This window comes from Narcine bancroftii, chromosome 5 (assembly GCF_036971445.1).
Source record: "Narcine bancroftii isolate sNarBan1 chromosome 5, sNarBan1.hap1, whole genome shotgun sequence".
NCBI lineage: Eukaryota > Metazoa > Chordata > Chondrichthyes > Torpediniformes > Narcinidae > Narcine > Narcine bancroftii.
In genome coordinates this window covers 247706749-247726131 of record NC_091473.1, presented here as the reverse complement: position 1 = coordinate 247726131, position 19383 = coordinate 247706749, and the positions used below count along the sequence as shown (strand labels likewise).

The following is a 19383-nucleotide window of genomic DNA, read 5'->3' as shown; positions in this document are numbered from 1 at the left end:
CCCTGCTAAAGGCAGAGCTCCTGAAATAAACGCTGTCCACACCAAGCAAGTAAACCATAACTGCCATTTATTCAAACCACGTGCATCCCTTTTTAGGGGAGGTGACAGGCTCACGGGAGAGATATTATAATGCTGCTGTGAGGACTGGCCGATCCCCTGGCAGCCTGGAACTTCTACGCAGTAGGGGGAAAGTCCCTGTTTGCTACAGCCCGTCGTGTGCGGGGTTGACCCAGCCCGCTATACAACTGTATTTCTATAATTTCACTTTATGCCATTCAATGGGGGGAGAAATGGAGAGCTTGCTATGCAACCTTGTTGCTATAGTTTCATTTTGTGTTGCTTGCAAAGACCAATTTAGCCTCAAATATTTTTGATGAGAATAAGAGAAATTAAATTTTAGTTGGTTCTCTCAATTTGCTGCTTTTGGAAATTGCACTTATAGGAATACAAGAACAGATTTGGGCTAGGATCTCGTCGAGGTGTACAAAATCATGAGTGGAATAGATCAGGTGAATGAACAGAGAAGGATAATCAGTCACCAAAGGTCACGTGTTTAAGGTGAGGTGAGGAGACATTTAAGAGGAATCTGAAGGTAATACCAAAGATACACAGAGGGTGGTGTATGGAATGGGCTGCCAGAAAAGATGATTGAGACAGGTACTGTTGAATGTTGAAGAAAAATTTGGATAAATACACGGATAGGAGGGGTTTAAACAGTGACGAGTGGGATATTTTGGTCAGCACGGGCAAGTTGGGCCAAAGGGCATGTTTCTACGGACTTTATCAATGGAATTGTTAACCAGGCACACCCAGATGTCTTGGAGATACCAACACCGTTTACTCGAGGAAACACGTATTTCCTTTAGAAGAGACGTCTCTTACAAATTGTTCTCATTAAGTTTTGCCTTCATTACAGCTTGAAAAGGGAGATGTAAGTACACTCAGCCTGCCAGCAAACACAAGCTATGGGGGCTCAGACACCAACATCAGCCTTGATGTGCCTGATGGCACTCCGGATCCCCAGAAGACAAAAGCCGCCATAGACCATCTTCATCAAAAGATCTTGAAAATCACAGAGCAGATAAAAATTGAGCAGACTGCAAGGGATGATAATGTTGCAGAATACTTGAAGTTGGCAAACAATGCAGACAAACAGCAAGCCTCCCGTATCAAACAAGTCTTTGAGAAGAAGAATCAGAAATCCGCACAGACCATTGCCCAGTTGCACAAGAAGCTAGAACACTACCACCGAAAACTTAAAGGTAACATAAGAATCAGGAAATGATTATTGATAGATTATGATAGTATTACTTGTTGAATGCTGCTTAATAGCTTGGGCAACAACGCTAGGTAGTTCAGCCTCAATGTTCAAAAAAGGGTGAAAATGGAGAAAAAAGTGTTTCTGTCTGTAAATCTGGTGGGACTTCAGTTTCACTCCTCTGTGAACCATTGCTCTCCCAACTTCATTATTTTCCGAACTGAAAATTATGGTTAATTAGAAAATAGTGGGGGAGGGGGAATAAAGACTTAGCCTTTGAATTTGTTCAGCAACTCCACAAAATTAGCTAGAAAAAATAGTGTATTCTTAAAAAAAAAAAATTAAGTACATGCCAACATGATAGAAACTGAACATTTGGGGAATTTTGTCCAAAATTTAATCCAATTGTTTTGGCAGGAAAGGTAATAAGTTATACTGGAGTTGCTATAAGATGATTTAAACTGAACAAGAACAAAAACTTTGGAAAATTTGAAATTAAAGAATAATGTGCTGGAAACAGTTGAGTGTGCTTCTAACATGCTCTCCTTTGTTTTGGGTAAGCATTTCTTTTCAGCGTTTTCCCTTCCCTTGGCCACATTTCCATTACCTTCCAGGATAGTGAATTTTGAATGACTTTTCGAACATGGATGGACATGAACAGAATTAATACTTATTTCATGCTTTTCAATAATGTTTCCACGAAAGATCTCTTGTGAATTGGAACCAGTGTTGATTTAAATGCCACCCATCTTGTAGCACTAAGACTATTAACAGCCCTTTTACCAAACATGTGTGAGATTGCCAAATTCAATGTCATCCATAAATCATGTCTAGGATATTCTGCTTTATCAGATTGTTTTCTTCAAGCCTCTACTACTTTTTTTAACTTCCAAATCTATGATGTGCTCTTCTGTAAGACTAGCAAAAATGTTTTTATTTAAAATATACAGCATAGTAACAGGTCCTTTCGGCCCGTAACCCGATGCCCCCCAATTGACCTACAACCCTAGTACATTTTTTTTGAAGGGTGGGAGGAAACCAGAGCACTTGGGGAAAACCCATGCAGACACGGGGAGAACGTATGAACTCCTTGCAGACAGCGTGGGTTTTTAACCCCGATCGCTGGAGCTGTAACAGCGTTGCACTAGCTATGCCACCCTCCACAAATATACCACCAATCTTTGCCCCAGCAGTGATGTAAACTGTTTATTCTTCTAGACTATCATGGGTGGCACAGTTAATGTGGCAGTTAACACATGCCATCAGTGCCAGTGAACCAGGCCAAAAGGGTCTGTTACCATTTTCTAGATTCTTCATTAATTTAAAGATTGAAATTCAGTTCAGTGAACTGGATAATTTCCACTCTTGTTTTAACATTACAGGTGCCTAACCTTTTATCTGGGATTCCGAACACAGGCAACATCAAAACCGGCACTTTTTTCTGTAGATAATGTTCCACATAAGTAACGTTAATTTCCCATAATAAATTCTCCATTTTCTGAGGGAAACCTCCCCCACCCCACCCAAAGTCTCCATTGTCCCCGCCCTTGTGGGCACTCTCTCTTACCTTTGGCCCCCAGCACCCTAGTGGGAGAGGAACAAGCAGCGGCTAGCTCAATGCGGGAGCAATGGCTATCTTTCATACCCATAATCTCCCACACAGCTGGAACCACTCTTGGCACTGGCAGAGTGGTTCCAGCTGCATGGGGGATTATGGTTAATGAAGACGGCCATTGCTCACACATTGAAACCATTGCCGTGATCTGTTGCAGTGCTCCATAAACTCTGGGCTCAACACCCCTGCTACCACAACAGGAGTTAGGTGGTGGGAGGGAGCGACGGACGATGCTGCGCTGCTGTGGTATGCCTGAGGGATGGCCCAATGAGCTGGTGGAGCGTCTGAAAGCCGCTGGAGCTCAGCTCCACTGATGGCCTGCAGCTCTGCACCTCATGTCCGGCCTTCTGCCTCACTTGGCTGCCAGCTCCGAGCAGCGGACACTGGTTACTTATTTGGTCGAGCTCCCAGGCCACCTTGTCGCCACCAACCTCCACCTGCTGTACTGGAGACTGGTCAAGAGTCTCCGGTACAGCACACGTCAAACCACCACTCAGCCCAGTCCACACCCCCCTCCCCCACTCTGCCTGGCCAGCACACCCCCCACACTCAGCCTGGCCTTGGGCGGAAAATAGTCGCATGGCCCTCGGGGTGAAGTGGGGAGGGCATGGCAACATATGGAATGCCAGGGACGGGGGAGGGGTGGTAATGGACGCTGGTGGCGGGGAGACGTTTGTTTAAAGGGACCAAAATCAAAATGATTCCGAAATCCAGAAGATTCCAAACAACGGCAGGTGTCTGGTCCTGACGATCCCAGGTAAAAGGTTAGGCACCTGTAGAATTGTTTTCATTGACACTAAAAATTCTATTGAAATGGGGAGCCACATCATCAATGTGTATAAATGGTTACATTTCCCCACCATAGTAAAATGTAACACTGAGAAATGGAAACTGAAACCAGGAAATGAAAGGATTTTAGGGAAGTTTCAAAAAATTCCAGAATATTTTGCCTTTATATTTCTATAATATGAATTTCTTTTCTTTTTAAAATATTTGTATTGTATTCATAATCATCTAGTAATAACATATACATATATATTTTAAGACATCTAATATATTAATTAGCAGTTAATCCATTCTTCATGTGTCCAATATAATATTGAATGGAACAAAATTGAAAACCCCTTTATTTTGATTAAGATATAATTTCTCTCTATTGCATCCCACTTTGCTAACCCCTCCCCACTCCTCCTTCCCCAACCTCCCACTACTCCACCCCTACCTCCCCCTCTCCCCCCCACCCTCTAACCACCTATCGTTCTTCTTCCCTCATCCCACACACCCACTCCCCCCCCACCCACCCCACCAAGACCCTTTCTCCCGCTTCAAGATCTCTTCCTCCTCCTAGCCAGTTGCCCGCTCTGAACCTTTTTAATCTCCAACTGACGCCGGGACATCAACCGTTCTCAACTTCACTTCCCCCCTCTCCTACTCCAATCTCAACTCCTCAGAATGCTCCACCCTCCACTCTCTCCACAACAACCCTAACCTCACTATCAAACCTGCAGACGAAGGTGGTGCTGTTGTAGTCTGGTGCACTGACTTCTACCTTGCTGAGGCCAGTTGACATCTCTTAAATGCCTCCTCCTATCATTGCCTCCCACAGGACCTCACCAACACCCATCAAGCCACCATCTCCAACACCATCTCTCACCTCATTGACTCTGGGCACCTCCTCCCCAAAGCCACCAATATCATTGTCTCCCATCCCGCACCACCCATTTCTACTTTATTCCCAAGATACACAAACCTAATCACCCGGACAGGCCCATTGTCTCTGCGTGCTCTTGCCCCAAGGAACTAATTTCATCCTACCCTGACTCCATCTTTTCTCCCCGAGCTCATTCCCTCCCCACCTACATCCACGACTTCTCACACACCCTCCACCTCCTCCAAGATTTCAGATTCTCCAAACCAGACCACCTCATCTTCATGATGGATGTCCAATCCCTTTGCACCTCCATTCCCCACACAGATCTCAAAGCACTTTGCTTTTTCCTGCACCACAGACCTGAGCAGTCATCTTCCACCACTACCCTTCTCTGCCTGGCAGAATCTGTCCTCACTCTTAACTATTTTTTTTTTCACTCATCCCACTACCTCTAGATTAAAGGAGTAGCCATGGGTACCAGCTATGCCTGCAAAACATGCTACAAGCCTACACTGGCAAGACCCTCCAACTCTTCCTCCGGAACATTGACGACTACATCAGGCGGCCTAATGCACCCGCGATGAGTTCGTCAATTTCATGGTCAATTTCCATCTGGACCTCAAACTCACCTGCTCCATCTCCGATGAAACTCTCCCTTTTCTAGATCTCTCTGTCGCCATCTCAGGAGACAGACTCTCCACTGATATTTATTACAAACCCTCTAACTCCCACCACTACTTGGACTACTCGTCCTCACACCCTGTCCCCTGCAAGGATTGCAAGGATTCCATCCTCTTCTCTCAATTTCTCTGTCTCCGTTGCATCTGCTCCCAAGATGAGGTCTTCCAGTCCAGAGCCTCTGAAATGTCTGCCTTCTTCCACAAACGTGGCTTCCCCTCCACTACAATTAACTAGGCCCTCACCCGCATCTCCTCCATTCCCTGCTCATCTTCCCTAGCACCCCCCCCCCCCCCCAGCTCCCAGAAACACAGAATCCCCTTTGTCCTCACCTACCTCCCCACCAACCTCCGCATCCAACACATTTTCTGCTAGAATTTCCAGCATTTACTACAGGTCCCCACCACCAGACACATTTTTCCTTCTCCTCCCCTCGCATCCTTCTGTCGGGACCACTCCCTCTGTGACTCCCTTGTGCACTCTTCCCTCCCCACCATTTGCCCTCCTAGCACCTTTCAATGTGGTCGTAGGAGGTGTAATACCTGCACCCACACCTCCTCCCTCACCAGGGTCAGAGGTCCCAAATAGACCTTTCAGGTGAAGCATCACTTCACCTGTACTTCCAAAGAACTCACTTACTGCAGCTGGTGCATCCTCTGTGGCCTTCTCTACATTGGAGAGACTGGTGCAGAATAGGAGATCGCTTTACCCAGCACCATCTCTCCATCCACAACAAAAGCGACCTCTCTGTAGCCAACCATTTCAATTCTGAGTCACATTCTCAAGCTCACATGTCTGTCCAAGGCCTTTCACCCTTCCCACTCACCCTGACTACATGCAGATTGGAGGACCAACGCCTCATTTTTTGTCTGGGCACTCTCCAACCCCAGGGCATGAACATTGTATTCCACTAATCAACTTGCTTTTCCTCCCTTCCCCCCACCCCCAACTAGTTATCCCAGTGCCTACTTCCTTTCTCTCTCCACCTAGCCTAGACTCATCTCCTCCTCCCCCCCACCCCCGCAGTGTTTATCCCCATCCTCACCACCCTCCCTTCCCCCTTTTGTTCAGACATCTCTCATGTTCCCCCACACCTTGATGAAGGGCTCAAGCCCAAACTGTTTGACCTACTGAGTTTCTCCAGCATTTGTGTGTTTTTTCACTTAACCACGGTGTCGACAGAATCCAATATTTTCCCTATAATTTCATCATATTTGTTGATGTGAATATTGAATTTCTAAAAGAAAAATATAGTTGGGAATTAGAAATCAAAATAAAATGTATTTTTATTTTAATGATTCTGCATGTTAGAAGCCCATTCTGGCCATTGAAACCCATGCTGCCCAATTACACCCAATTAACTGATCAATTCCATACCTTTCCACACCAGGAGAAAACACACAGTGGTTACGGACAGAATGTTCAGACCTCTTACGGGCAACGCCGGATTCAAACCTGGGTCCCTGGCACTGATGGCATGTATTAACTGCTACACTAATTGTGCCACCCACGATAGTCTAGAATACACATGTCAAACTCAGGCCCGCGGGCCAAATTTGGCCCGTGATATAATTATATTTGGCCCTCAAGATCATATCAAATATGTATTAGAGCTGGCCCGCTGGCCGCCACGCCAGTATAGCGCATGCACAGTTAATACTATAAATCGCAAAATGATTTGCAAATGCGTGGGCGCCAGCCCGTCAGCCCGCTAATCGCCCCCACCTCCTCTCTTTACTTTCATTGGCATCTGCGACCTGTCGCCGAACTCATGTGTAACAAACCCCTTACGAAAAATGGCCAAACGAAAGACAGAAAACAGGACCTTTCAAGACAGGTGGGAGGCAGACTATATGTTCATAATTTTAAAAGACAAACCTGTTTGTCATTAAAGCAAGTTGTTATTTTTTTGACTTGTTGGCTTGTGAAAAAAAAAACATTTAAAAGGAGCTTAAAGGCTATAGAGAAATATTATTGAATATTTTATTTCTCATTTGTTAATGCTTCTTCTGGAAAGAGTTTAACCAAAACTATTATTAAACATTTATTTTAATAAGAAAAAGTTTAACATTACACATGTTGAAAGAAGAGAAAACATGCAGATATTGTTGAAAATTTTCAATAAATATTTAGTTTGGCCCACGACTTAGTCCAAGTTTCTAATTTTGGCCCTCTGTGAATTTGAGTTTGACACCCCTGGTCTAGAAGAATAAGCAGTTTGGGCCAAAGATTGGTGGTATATTTGTGTATTTTACCAAGTTGGGATTTCGCTGTCTGAATTGGAGATTGAAGATTCTGAATTTCTTTTGATTATCTATGGAAATATGGAGAATTTATTCAGAAATGTGAGAAAGAAGAGAGAGAGAGAGAGAGAGATCGCAATATGTTGAAGTAGCATTCTTACAGTTGCCCTTTGCATTCATATTTGTCTGGATTTGCAGTGCTTCAGTTGCAGGGGATTGTAAACTGGAAAATGCTTATGTCTGATTGCTATGTTTATGGGCACCTTTAATGTTTAGTTATTTAAAACCTATTTCATTTGAATAGAAAATAAATATTGAATTGTATAATTATAATTGTATAATTTCAACATAAACTGTCTGATAGGGGTCCTCAAGAGAAAAGGCTCAGATCCAAAATGTTGACTGCCCTTTACTTGCTGTGGATGCTGAGTTTCTCCAGCTGGACCCCTTTATCTACTGATACTCTTCTTTACTTCCTGATTATTTTTTCACGTTGTCAGTCATTTAAAGTATTGGTGTAGAAACTCAAGGGACTGCATCATCACTGACGTATCTAGCTCAAGGAGAAAAGCCAGAGAACAAACTGAGCTTCAATGGAGACCAGCCATTCCCATTTTTTTTCAGCTCTTACCCCACTACAACTTTGCACAAAATTTATGGGCTCCCTGCCCTGTGAAGTTTTGGTGTCTTCCATACTTCTCTCCTACTGACTACATAAAAAAATATATATTTATGTGAGGTGAATAGAAAGCAAGGCTTTTACTTAAAAGTGCTGCGGCCCCTGGTTGAGGTGGGGGGGGGGGGGGGGGGCTTCTCTTCCCCCCACCGCATCCCTGTTGAGAATGGTTGATATAGACTGTGTTGAATGCCAGTTAAAACAGCATCCAGGATGCTGAAATTTCTGTTGCAGGTAAGGATGATGCCTTCAAGTCTGATTGCTAGTCATCCTGGGTGTCAACATTTCTCTGCCACAATGTACCTGTGAATTGTTTTCAGCTGAAGATAGCAGATATTTTCATAATCTGAGAATGTATGTGAAATTGCTTGAACAAGTCATTGGATGAATGGAAGTTTGCCAATCAATGATCAATTTTAAAGGAATGAGATGATTTTGTCATTGTTCTCCATGCAATATAAATTTGATCATTTGTCTAGTTATCTTATGTCACCTATTTGAAATGAGTTATCATTAATGTTTTGATTTTGGGGAGATATAAATGTGTGTCAAATGGTTCTTTGAGGAGTTGATAAACTTTAAAGTGACATTTAGATGGTGGGATTGTAGTGCTTGGGAGCTGGTTATCTAAATATCTGACTTCTGCATCACTGAGCACTTGAAAAATCAGGACAAGAGGGTATTTATCTCCATTTGACAGTTAAAAAGGTTTAAATTATAAATGTTGCTTTATTTATATATATCAAATGTAAAAATTAACTTTTGCAGAGATAGAACAAAATGGCCTTTCGAGGCAGCCAAAAGACGTTCTGCGGGACATGCAGCAAGGACTGAAGGATGTGGGTGCCAACGTCAGAGCTGGAATCAGTGGATTTGGCGGAGGCGTGGTGGAAGGTGTGAAAGGAGGTTTGTCTGGCCTTTCACAAGTCACTCACACTGCTGTAGTTTCCAAACCAAGGGAGTTTGCCAGCTTGATACGAAACAAGTTTGGCAGCGCTGACAACATTGCCCATTTGAAAGACACATTAGATGAGTCCCACCAGGAGGAGACTGCCAGGACTCTGAGTGGTAGTGCTACATTGGTGTCAAGCCCCAAGTATGGGAGCGAGGATGAATGTTCCAGTGCAACCTCTGGCTCTGCAGGTGGTAGTAACTCTGGAGCTGGAGCTGGTGGTATGGGGAGTCCAAAATCCAATACATTGGAGAGTCATCATAACAATTTCGATACCATCCTGCATGAACTTCGCGAAATTAAAGACAGTCAGTCCCATTTAGAGGATGCAATGGAAGATTTGAAAGGACAGCTACAGAGAGACTATGCCTATATGACACAGTGTTTACAGGAAGAACGATTCAGGTATTTGGCTTACTATACTTTTATATTGGTTTGAGTATCAGAGAAATTGATATCTTCCTAAGTTATGATAATATGGTTTGTCACAAAAAGCTTTCTTATCCTTCTTTCTTAATATTCCCATCCGTATGCGGCTTACCTCCATGACAAATGAAGCAAGGATGCTGATTTCCATTCTATTCACTACAACACTGGTATTTTGTTTCACTGATAGCCACAAAATGATAAACCTTGTGATGAAGTATTCTGTTTAACATCAATGCATACTTTCCAGCCATGTTTTGGATGATAGCTTTGCACAGTAGTAATTTGATGACCTTGTGATCATTCTGGAATGGATTATCTCCTTTGAAGAACCCTTTCACTATATTATCAATTCAGCATTCATTTTGCTTTTCGGGTGCTTCAGGGCGACCTCGTGGCTTCATTTAGTATAAACAACCGAAGTGATCTGAGAGGAGAAAGATTTCTCTCAGCTTCACCTCATGATTAGTCAATTTTATTATCATCTGATTGTACAAGTACAAGTGTTCTCTGGTTCTTAATGCAAAGCATAACTCAGGACCCTGATTGATTACTTTCCTCTTGGCTGAATGCCTTCGGCTCATCACCAATACAGGCAGGATCAGCTTCACCAGTGATGCCCTGTGGTGTCAAGGAGTCCATCTTTTTCACGGGGTTGATGATTCTAGAACTCGAGGTGATTGGCTGGGTGAGAGAGTTGAGATTTGAAAGACCTAAGGGGTAAATTTATCTCGCAGAGGGTAGTTTGTTTTTGGAATGAGCTGCCATAAGAAACTAGAAACATGTACAATTTTGACGTTCAGAAGACTTTATGGGCAGTTGTGGACCCAAGCACAGACAAAAATGATTATTCCTGAATACAAATTTAATTAGCATGGATGTTAGGTAAAAGGACCTGTTCCCTGAGGTATGACTTTAAGCTAAATAAAACCCATTGTCAATTGGTAATTAATGAAAGATGAGTGGTGTCTGAGGAAAAAGCAGTTAAAAATCCTGCCAGTTGATCAAGTTCACATAAAATTATTGACATTGTACCATGAGGTGGCAGTATTGTTCTTGACTTGGCTACTGCCCTGATCTTTTTAGTTGGATTGATGTGGAAGAAAACATAATTAAAGATGGGTGAAAGCAACCTGTGTGAGATCCTGACTTGGGTAAGCCATTCCATATGTAAGCACACACCTTATCTCTCAGTCTGTGGTCTCAACCCAATTAAGGAATAGTTGAGGTCCTTCACTGTGCTAAAAGCCTTGTCGATTCTTGACTGTAAAACACACACAAGCTGGAATGCATTGTGACCAGAAGTGTTAAAACTAGTCCAACTGAATTTTTTAAAACTAATTTGTATTTCAGCCACAAATCTTTGGAGTAGACCAAATATTGCAAACTATTGCAAAGCAGCTGGTAATGATTTTTTGAAAAAATATATGTTAACTTTAAAGCAACTGCTTGCAATGGGAAAAGTGTGTTCTTAGGCAGAAGTAAGGAACTGGAGCAAAAAGACCAAAGGGAGCAAACTTAAAGAAAAACGAGGTATAGCCTGTAGAGGTGTAGAACTGTAGTTGGTGTTCAACCAAGGGTTCCATTTGCAACTCTTAAAAGTTGAGCTTGTCCTTGCATTGTCTTTCTCATTAGTATACCAAATCTTAATCAGTTTAAATGGGAACAGTTTCTCTACATTTTCCCTATTAGCAGATGGTTCAAGACAGATGGTACCCAGATTCAAAGTAATGAAAACAAGGTATGAAATGTGAGGAGATTTTATTTATGTTGAAGTTTTCTGGCTGGAGCTCACTGACTGCAAGGGTAATAGATGAGAAGCAGTCAGAATTTGTAGAAGGGGAAATGGATAAATGTATGAAGAAATTACATGTTCAGGGCTACAGGAAAATAACTTTTTGTTGTATGGAAAGCCAGCTTAAAGATGGATTTTGCAGTACCGTTGTGCTTTTATTATTTGTTTTTGTATGCTGTACCTGAATGGTCATGTATTGAGAGTTCACCTCGCCTGTCTAAATTCTATTGAGGCCCTTGCTATTCACACTTCACTTTGCTTGAAATCATCACCAAACCTGTACTTATTATATTTAGGCCTCTCGGTCAAATAACTGTGAGCCAATCTCTATTTATTGTAGACCTCCACTTGCCAATGCTTCCCATCAAAAGCTGACTCCTTTTTTTTCTCCATGAACAAATCCTCATGTCATGGCCTCTTCCCACCCCATTGTGTGTACCCTTGTGCATTATCTCTTTAAATCCTTCTCATGACATCAACTGATTTACCTATTCTGCTAATTGCAAACATTTCATTTTCATAAATCCAAGATGATTCTACCCAATAATTTCCAAGTTCCCTATTGCCTCATCCTCAATTATTTAAATTTTCTACAAAAGTTAATTATGGTAGTCACTAGTTTCCACTTTTTAATAGACTGGGGTCACATTTACCTCCTTCGAATTTGTGCAAACCTTTCTAGAATCTAGGGAATTTAAAATAAATGGCAACTGATATATCTAAATGATCCACAACTCCCTCCTTCAAAGCCCCAGATGAAGGACATAACATTCTGTGAATTTCATTCAGATTCTCATTCACTCTGGCCTTGTCTTCCACTCTTTCCATAAGGTTTTATATTTCAAATTTTGTGAAAACTGGCATAAGTTGTTTAATTTCTCTGTCATTTCCTCTTTCCTCTATGTAATTTATCCTGTCTCCATCGATAAGGGGCCCACATTAACTTTTGCTGTTCTTTCACTTCTGTCACATCCAAAGAAAGTTTTGCAATGTATTTGTTTCTTTCCATTTTCATATCAATTTCTTTCACTTACCTTTGGCAAAGTGTAAAAATCTTCCCAGTGGTCAGACTTATTGTTGTTCCTTGCAATATTATAATCCATTTTCTTTAACCTATTTTAACTGACTTGTATGATTAGCCATAAATCTCAAGTTTTTAAGTCTGAAAGGGATCTACAGGATGTATAAACTCTGTATTTACTCTTTGAAAGTTGGTTGTTGCTTGTCTGCTATCCTATCTCTTGATGTCTTTTTAAATTCTGCTTGTATCTCAGACTTTGGTTTTGTTTCGATTTAAGTCATGATACTGATTTTGAAGATTCCTTTTTATTGTCATGTAATAGTATGCAGATCATGTAATATTACATGAAATTGCCTTCTGCCTGTCATCTACCGGGACCCATGCCTGAAGAGGGCGCACAAAATGAGTGAACCCGGTGCGGACTCGAAAGGCCAACGTGGCCTGTTTCCACTCCGTAAATGGTTATAAGGCAGACAGAGTCGCCAGTTAGTGTCACCCACCATCCCCTTACAGTCAGAGAGAAAGAGAAGTAATAGTAAATCCCTGCAGAGTCACTGAATGCCTGTGGATTTGCCTCCAAAGTCTCTGCAGCCACAGGCTGGATCTTATTCAATCCATCAGCAAGCTGAGCTCCAGATCCAAACCTCTCACACAATCAGGAAGCCTCCAGTGGCAAGGCTTTTTGGGAACCCTTCTCGCCTTCAGGACCCTTTCAAATCCCGGTTCCAATACCTGGTTCCTTTGAGCCAGTCTCCTGCAACCCATGACGGTCCCCTGACTATAAGTTTCCCGAGCCTTTATGGGTCCCTCCATCGCTGAGTCCCTCGTTGGTCTACCATGGTCACTTTCCCTGTAGGGTCTTCTCCTCAACATGGGGTTTTCTCCCATTTCTGGTGCTCTGCACCTTTCTGCTGCTCCCCAGAGTCTGCAACCCCTGGAGGCCACCGCTAAGCACAGGTGCCACTCTCTTGTTGCACCGACCTCTGTGGTTGCAGGATTTTACTGACAAACATCATCTGCTCCTTCAATGAGCCATTTAAAGCCTGCACACCATGAGGACCAGGAGGTTGAACCCTTTGGAGCAGCGCTGTGTCTCCAGTCTCCCAGGTCCTCACCAGTGGCAGCACTGCCATTATTTTTTCTTTTCACTTTAAGATTTTATAAGTCTATAGTTTTTGATCATTCTTCCTTCAAGGTCCATTAGTTGTCAGGTTATTAATTAGTTTTTTCTCAATGTATAATATACATAAAATAAGCCTATTCTCTCATAGGTTCCTCACCATACTGATCTGTGAAACATCTCTTGTACAATTCATGAAATCATTCCACACACTTGCTGCTAATTCATCCCAAACTTTTGATGGTTTGAGAACCATTTTTCCCTGCTCTCAGTCAAAGTTGTAGTGCTTTCTTGTATTGGAAGGCTCTGGATCTTCCTGATATTCTCAGTTTATCCTTTTTCTTGTCCCTTTCCCTAACTCATCCCAAGAATCTCAGCATTTCACTTCTCTGCAAACTTCCTGATGATAGTTTGTGAGAAAGTCTTATCTGTAGCACTAGTCATTTGCTTGGCCACTGGTCCCAGGCCTGCTGCTTATGAAGTCTTTTCATTGGGTCGGCTTCCTCTTCTGACTGTTGGTAAATTAATGGAAACCTATTTCTTCCACATATTTGTGCAGTTAGAAAATTGACTTTTGGCATGTGTAAATTTGCATGTGGCTCAGATGGTAATCCAGATGTTGTTACTTTTGGCCACCTTTTTGATTGGATCCAAGCTTATTGTACTACTTCTGCAGATCCTCCTCTGTTGCCCTCTCTTTGTTCTTGGTTCACGTGCTGCAACACCCTGGGTATCAATCTTATTCCACTACTGATTCTCTCTAACGCTGAGAAGATGTCCTGACCTTTGGGGTTCACATAATCAGCTGAAGATCAGTGTTCAGCCTTTCATCTCTAACATCCCTTTCCACTCCACCAACATGAATGACCCCCCCCACCCCATACTGTGCTGTTGTGTTCAGTTTGCTCATCCTTGCAGTGGTTGTCCTCATTGACACAAGCTGAAAGAATAACCATGCCGATTGGCCAATTTTAATGGCAGAGTCTCTTCCAACGCTGTCTTCTCTATATTTGTGGATGCCTCGCATCGCCACACCCATTTGTCACTATTGCCTGCAATACCCAAGAGTGCTGGGAAAGGCTCAGGCCTGAAATATTGATTGCCTTGTACTTTGTATTAATACTGCATGACCAGTTTCTCCAGTGCTTTTGTGTTTTGCACTCGATCCCAGCATCTGTCCATACATCCTTCCTCACCACCATTCTGGACCCCAAACACTTCTTTCAACGTGTATCAACGTTGGTTATCTACTGCATCCAGTGCTCCCGCTGTAACCTTCTCTACATGGAAGAGACAGGGAGATTGCTTCACTGAGCACCATCAGTCATTCATCAGTGACCGGGATCTCCCAGTGGCCAACCCGTTCAATTCTGTGCCCCACTGTTGACATGTCTGTCCATAGCCTCGTCAACTGACCCACCAAGACCACCTGTAAATTGGAGGAGCAACACTTAATTTTCCACCTGGGCGCTCTCCAACCAGATGGCATTAACGTTGACTTCTCCGATTTCTGCTAGTCCACTTTCTGTTCTCCTTCCCTTTCCTTTTGACTTTTTTCTTTCAATTCTTAACTCCCTTCCCTCTCTGTTCTTTTAGTCATCCCTTCTCCCCCTGCTTGCTTCTGTGCCCTCCCTCTCTTATCCACCTATTTCCTCCTGCCTTTGGGACTGTGCTCTTGCCCCTCCCCCCCACCGTTATGTTTGGGCACCTGCCTACATTTGTTCATCCCTTGATAAAGGGCTCAAGCCTGAAATGTTGGTTCTGCATCTTGATCTTTGCTACATAAAGTACCCTGTTTGACCTGCTGAGTTTCTCAGCATTATGTTTTATTTGCACATTTTCTTGTTTAACTCTCCCCTTTGCCTGACCAGTTTAGCAGAACTTAATCAAAGGAATCTAATTGTCTTTTGGAACTTAGACATTTCAGTATCTCATCTCAAATTTTGAATTGAAGTTTTTTGAGTTGTGATTCATAGATCAATGTTTTTTCATTCACTTAACTATTCAACAGCAGTAACGTCATCTGTCCTGCTACCTTAATCTGTATTTTTTTTTATGTAAAAGAGCGATGAAATCCCATGCTTGTCAATATCTACATTACATGCACCCTTCCCTTGCAGGCCATTGCATGCTGCTCTGCAGCAGAACCCACAGAGTTGTATTCTCTGGTCCCACATGTTCTGTGTTTGGTTCAGGTTCAACATGCTACTTGTTTACAAGTGAAATTCAAACTAGGAGATTAGGATGCTGTAGCAGTAAAATTAATTTAACTAAATTGATACTAAAATAGTGTCTGACTCAACAAAGTCGACCGTCTGAAGGGGCAGCATGTTTTTATCCGGGAAATTTGCTCTTCAGGGTGAAATGAATAAGTTGCTATTTATTTAATTCATGTTTTTACTCAATGGTTCAGACTTTATGGTTTCAAGAGCCAAAGATTTACTTCAGCAGCAGAAAACAATGTGGTCTAATACAGTATACCTTTTAGTTCACTGAAAATATATTATTCTCAATAAATGTGGGGTATTATCAAGAGAATTAATTGGCATTTGCTACATTTGGGGAAAAAAATGCTTCCTTTAAATAACCTAAACACAAAATGCTATAACTTTTACTGTTGTCCATACTGTACCTGGGCTCAATCTTTGCCTCTTAATGATCTTGTATGCTTATAGACATAATTTTGGATTTGCACTTTTTCAAGATGAGTCCAGAGTTTCTCATTTATTTCTTCCTTGTGGTGTAGTTGTTCATTCTCAGAGTGAATAATAAATGGCATATTGGAAATACTTCATGCACGACTAAGAGTTTGAGTTCATAATTTGTCCCAGAACATATTTTATGAATGAAAGAACTAAACTATCTGAAACGGTCATATAATATAGTCTTCCCATTGTCCATGATGCCTTATAATTTTAACCAATTTAAGAAAGCTCATTGCTGCTTTGCAGGTAAAAGTTTGGGTTGGTTGAGTAATAATCGTGAACTTTTTGTCCAGGTATGAACGTCTGGAGGAGCAATTGAATGATTTGACTGAGCTTCACCAAAATGAAATGTCTAATTTGAAACAAGAACTTGCCAGTATGGAGGAAAAAGTGGCTTACCAGTCAGATGAGAGAGCCAGAGATATTCAGGTACATCCTCGAAAAAATGGACTGCTTGATTGATGAACGTGTCTGCAATTTCTATTCCTAAAGATTTTAACAAATTTTTTCATAGATGAGGCTCTTCCTGGGAGGAATAGAGTTCACCCTGATTCATCAAATAACTAGAGATTAATCCAACATTTTTTTTTAAAAGTTGGTTATCGAGTGGCACATAACTCTTTATCTCATCAATTGTTTCCTACATCCCAATGGATGGCGATTGATTGAAAAAAGTGAGAGGTTCTCTTGAATATATCATTTCTAAATCGATTCAATTATATTTCACAAAATCCATGAGTCATTAGTAGATTTTTGACTTTCAGTCTCATTGGTAGTTGTGAAAGAATCACACTTAAAATGTGATTCTTTAATATAAAACATGGAACAGACCCTTCAGTTGAAGAGTCTTTCAAATGTCCCTGTTGTACCATATTTTTGTGTTATTTTCATTCATTGCCTTTTCATCTAGAATTACATGCAAGTCCAGGAATAAGCCTCATAAGCTCAGTCTTCAACAAGACTGGTGATGTTCTTGTTCAGCTTGCTTTTCCAATTAATTCTTTTGTACATTTGTGATTTCAAAATCTGCTGCCTTCAGCATTAAATATACTGGTGATGGAAATTCACTGCGCTTTGTGGAGAATTCCAGAGGTTTAATACACGGAGTGAAGAAAAGCATCAGTGCAAAATGTTGGGACCATCAACCTAGACCCAAGGAAAACACTTTTAGTTGGCCCTTTAGTGCCCTCTAGGAACATTGTATCAGTGATATCAGTGACCTTTCATTTCTCTAAACTTCAGAACCAAGAGGTCCACTCTACTCAATCCTACCTTCTCACCCAAGGAATCACCTGCTTTGCAATGCTATAAATAGGCCTGCTCTCTCAATACATCATGTCTTTGGACAAGAAATGAAATTGCACAGACCTTTTGAAACCTCACTAAGACCAATTGCCATGGTATCTATCTTTCTCTCTCTCTATACTTTTATTTGAATCATGTAGCAGTGCATTTTTCTTGGTTTCCACTCCATTTCCTTCTGTTCATTATTTCTGCATATATGCAATGCAAACGCTCAATCTTTCCTTTAATATTTATTGCTTTGCTTTTCATATATGCGTTTATCCTTGCTGATTGGGTGCATCATTCTTTATCTCCCACTGCTTCCTGCACGCCCTGTTATGTAGGTTTGACAAGTGTGAGTTTTTTTGCAATCTGCCCCAAATAAGATCTCTTTGAATCTGAGCGCACTCTTTCACGATTGTAAGGGTGACAGCAGAATATGATCCTAATTGTGTGTCCTCAGAGTTTCTCATCTTGTTTGTGTGCTGCAATTCAGACTTGTATTTTCCATATTGGTTGTAGATCCTTATTGCAACTTCAAATGAAATCAATTAAATCAACACAAATCAGAAACTATGTCTACGGTTGATTGCTGCATCACCTTAAAGAGTGAAATTAGATTTGCATAAGCTAACTTTGTCTTCCTCTAAGAATATAAAAAAGGTTGTTTTAAATGAGTCTATTATTATTAAAGGATTTGAGTGGCTGGATGTGGGAAATTGGGAGGGAAAAAATGGGTGTAACCATGAAACAAAATGCCAAGCTGTCAAGAAGCACTTCATGTAAAATTTGGTGAAAATTTGAAATGCTTTTCCCAGTGCAAGTTAAGGTTGTGGGATACTTGAACATTTCAAATTGATTGACTTTTGATGGATGGAGATGGTGCAGTGTGTGGAAACAGTGGGGCCCGAGATGTGATCAGTAGCGATCTGTTTGGATGAGGACCTGAATAATATGCTTTTCATCCAATTTTTTTAAAAAAAAAATGGAAGTACTGCGCCTCTAATTAATTGCATGGTACATTCTTGAAAAGGGGGGCAGAATGTAGCTTGAATTGTTTTTGAGTTGTTTTGTGCATTGTGTGTCCACATGAAATGTGGTGTTGGCAGGGGACAGTGAGCAAGAATTATGATATATTTGGCAGTTAGATGCAAAAATTATTAACAATAGGAGCCGAGGAATGCCTGTGGTGTGAATGCTTGTGGGTGTATGGGAGGCTCAGGATGTACATAACAGTGTTTACTCAAATGGGCTTTCATGTGGTATATCCAAGATAATCTTCCACTACAAAGTGTATTGTTCAGCCAAGCATGTTCCTGATAAGTGGGACAGTGTTTGAGTAGACACATTCCTGAACTGTCTGAACCATTTGTGACTCATTCTGGGCTATTTAACATTGTCGACTGGCCATACAACGCGCTCGCCACAATTCCAGTTGCTCATTGCTCTTTAACCTTTCAAAGTACTGATGATCTTTTAGATTTTACACAGTCCCAGATGTTTAACAGCTGCAAAATTAATTTTCTCTTTTTTTAAAAGATCTATTCTGAAATATCTTTTTTCATCCCAGCTTCCTTTTCGAGTTTGAATTTTTACTTGGTTCCTTTTGCCAAATTTCTGTTACAGATTACTCTTCATGAAGAATCAATGTTTTAGTATTTTTTAAATTTGAAATTGGAAGCATGCAAAAGTGTAAATCTGAAAAAGTATCCGTGCTCATATTTTGCTTTTTATCCCCTCCTACTTTCTTCCACTGTGCCTAACGGAATGTTACTAATTCTTTGGGTTTTTACAAATGGCATTCTTGTCTCTTAAAATTCCATTTTCCTTCTCCCCTGAAGTCATTTTGAATGAGATTGCATGGTTAAATTTGTATTGGTTAACAGTTCCTTAAATGTGGATGTGAATTCCTAGTCTTGCTGCAGTCAAATAGGTAAGCAAGATGCACCAACTGCAATA

The 19383-nt window shown here is 41.4% G+C and overlaps 1 protein-coding gene across 8 annotated transcripts in view; it reads left to right on the top strand.

Moving 5' to 3' along the window:
• The window catches only part of tmcc2 (transmembrane and coiled-coil domain family 2), a 127867-nt gene that overhangs the window by 88697 nt on the left and 19787 nt on the right, over positions 1 to 19383 (top strand). For 7 of the 8 annotated variants that reach the window (XR_011358504.1, XM_069941992.1, XM_069941994.1 and 4 more), the window contains 3 exons: positions 917 to 1262; positions 8890 to 9478; positions 16434 to 16569. Coding sequence is in view for 7 of the 8 variants with exons in the window: in XM_069941992.1 (XP_069798093.1) it covers positions 917 to 1262; positions 8890 to 9478; positions 16434 to 16569 (1071 nt within the window). In the remaining variant the exon portion in view is untranslated. Of the gene's footprint in view, positions 1 to 916; positions 1263 to 6855; positions 7040 to 8889; positions 9479 to 16433; positions 16570 to 19383 lie in introns of those variants that run through there. The other variant, XM_069941997.1, reaches the window with a different exon arrangement.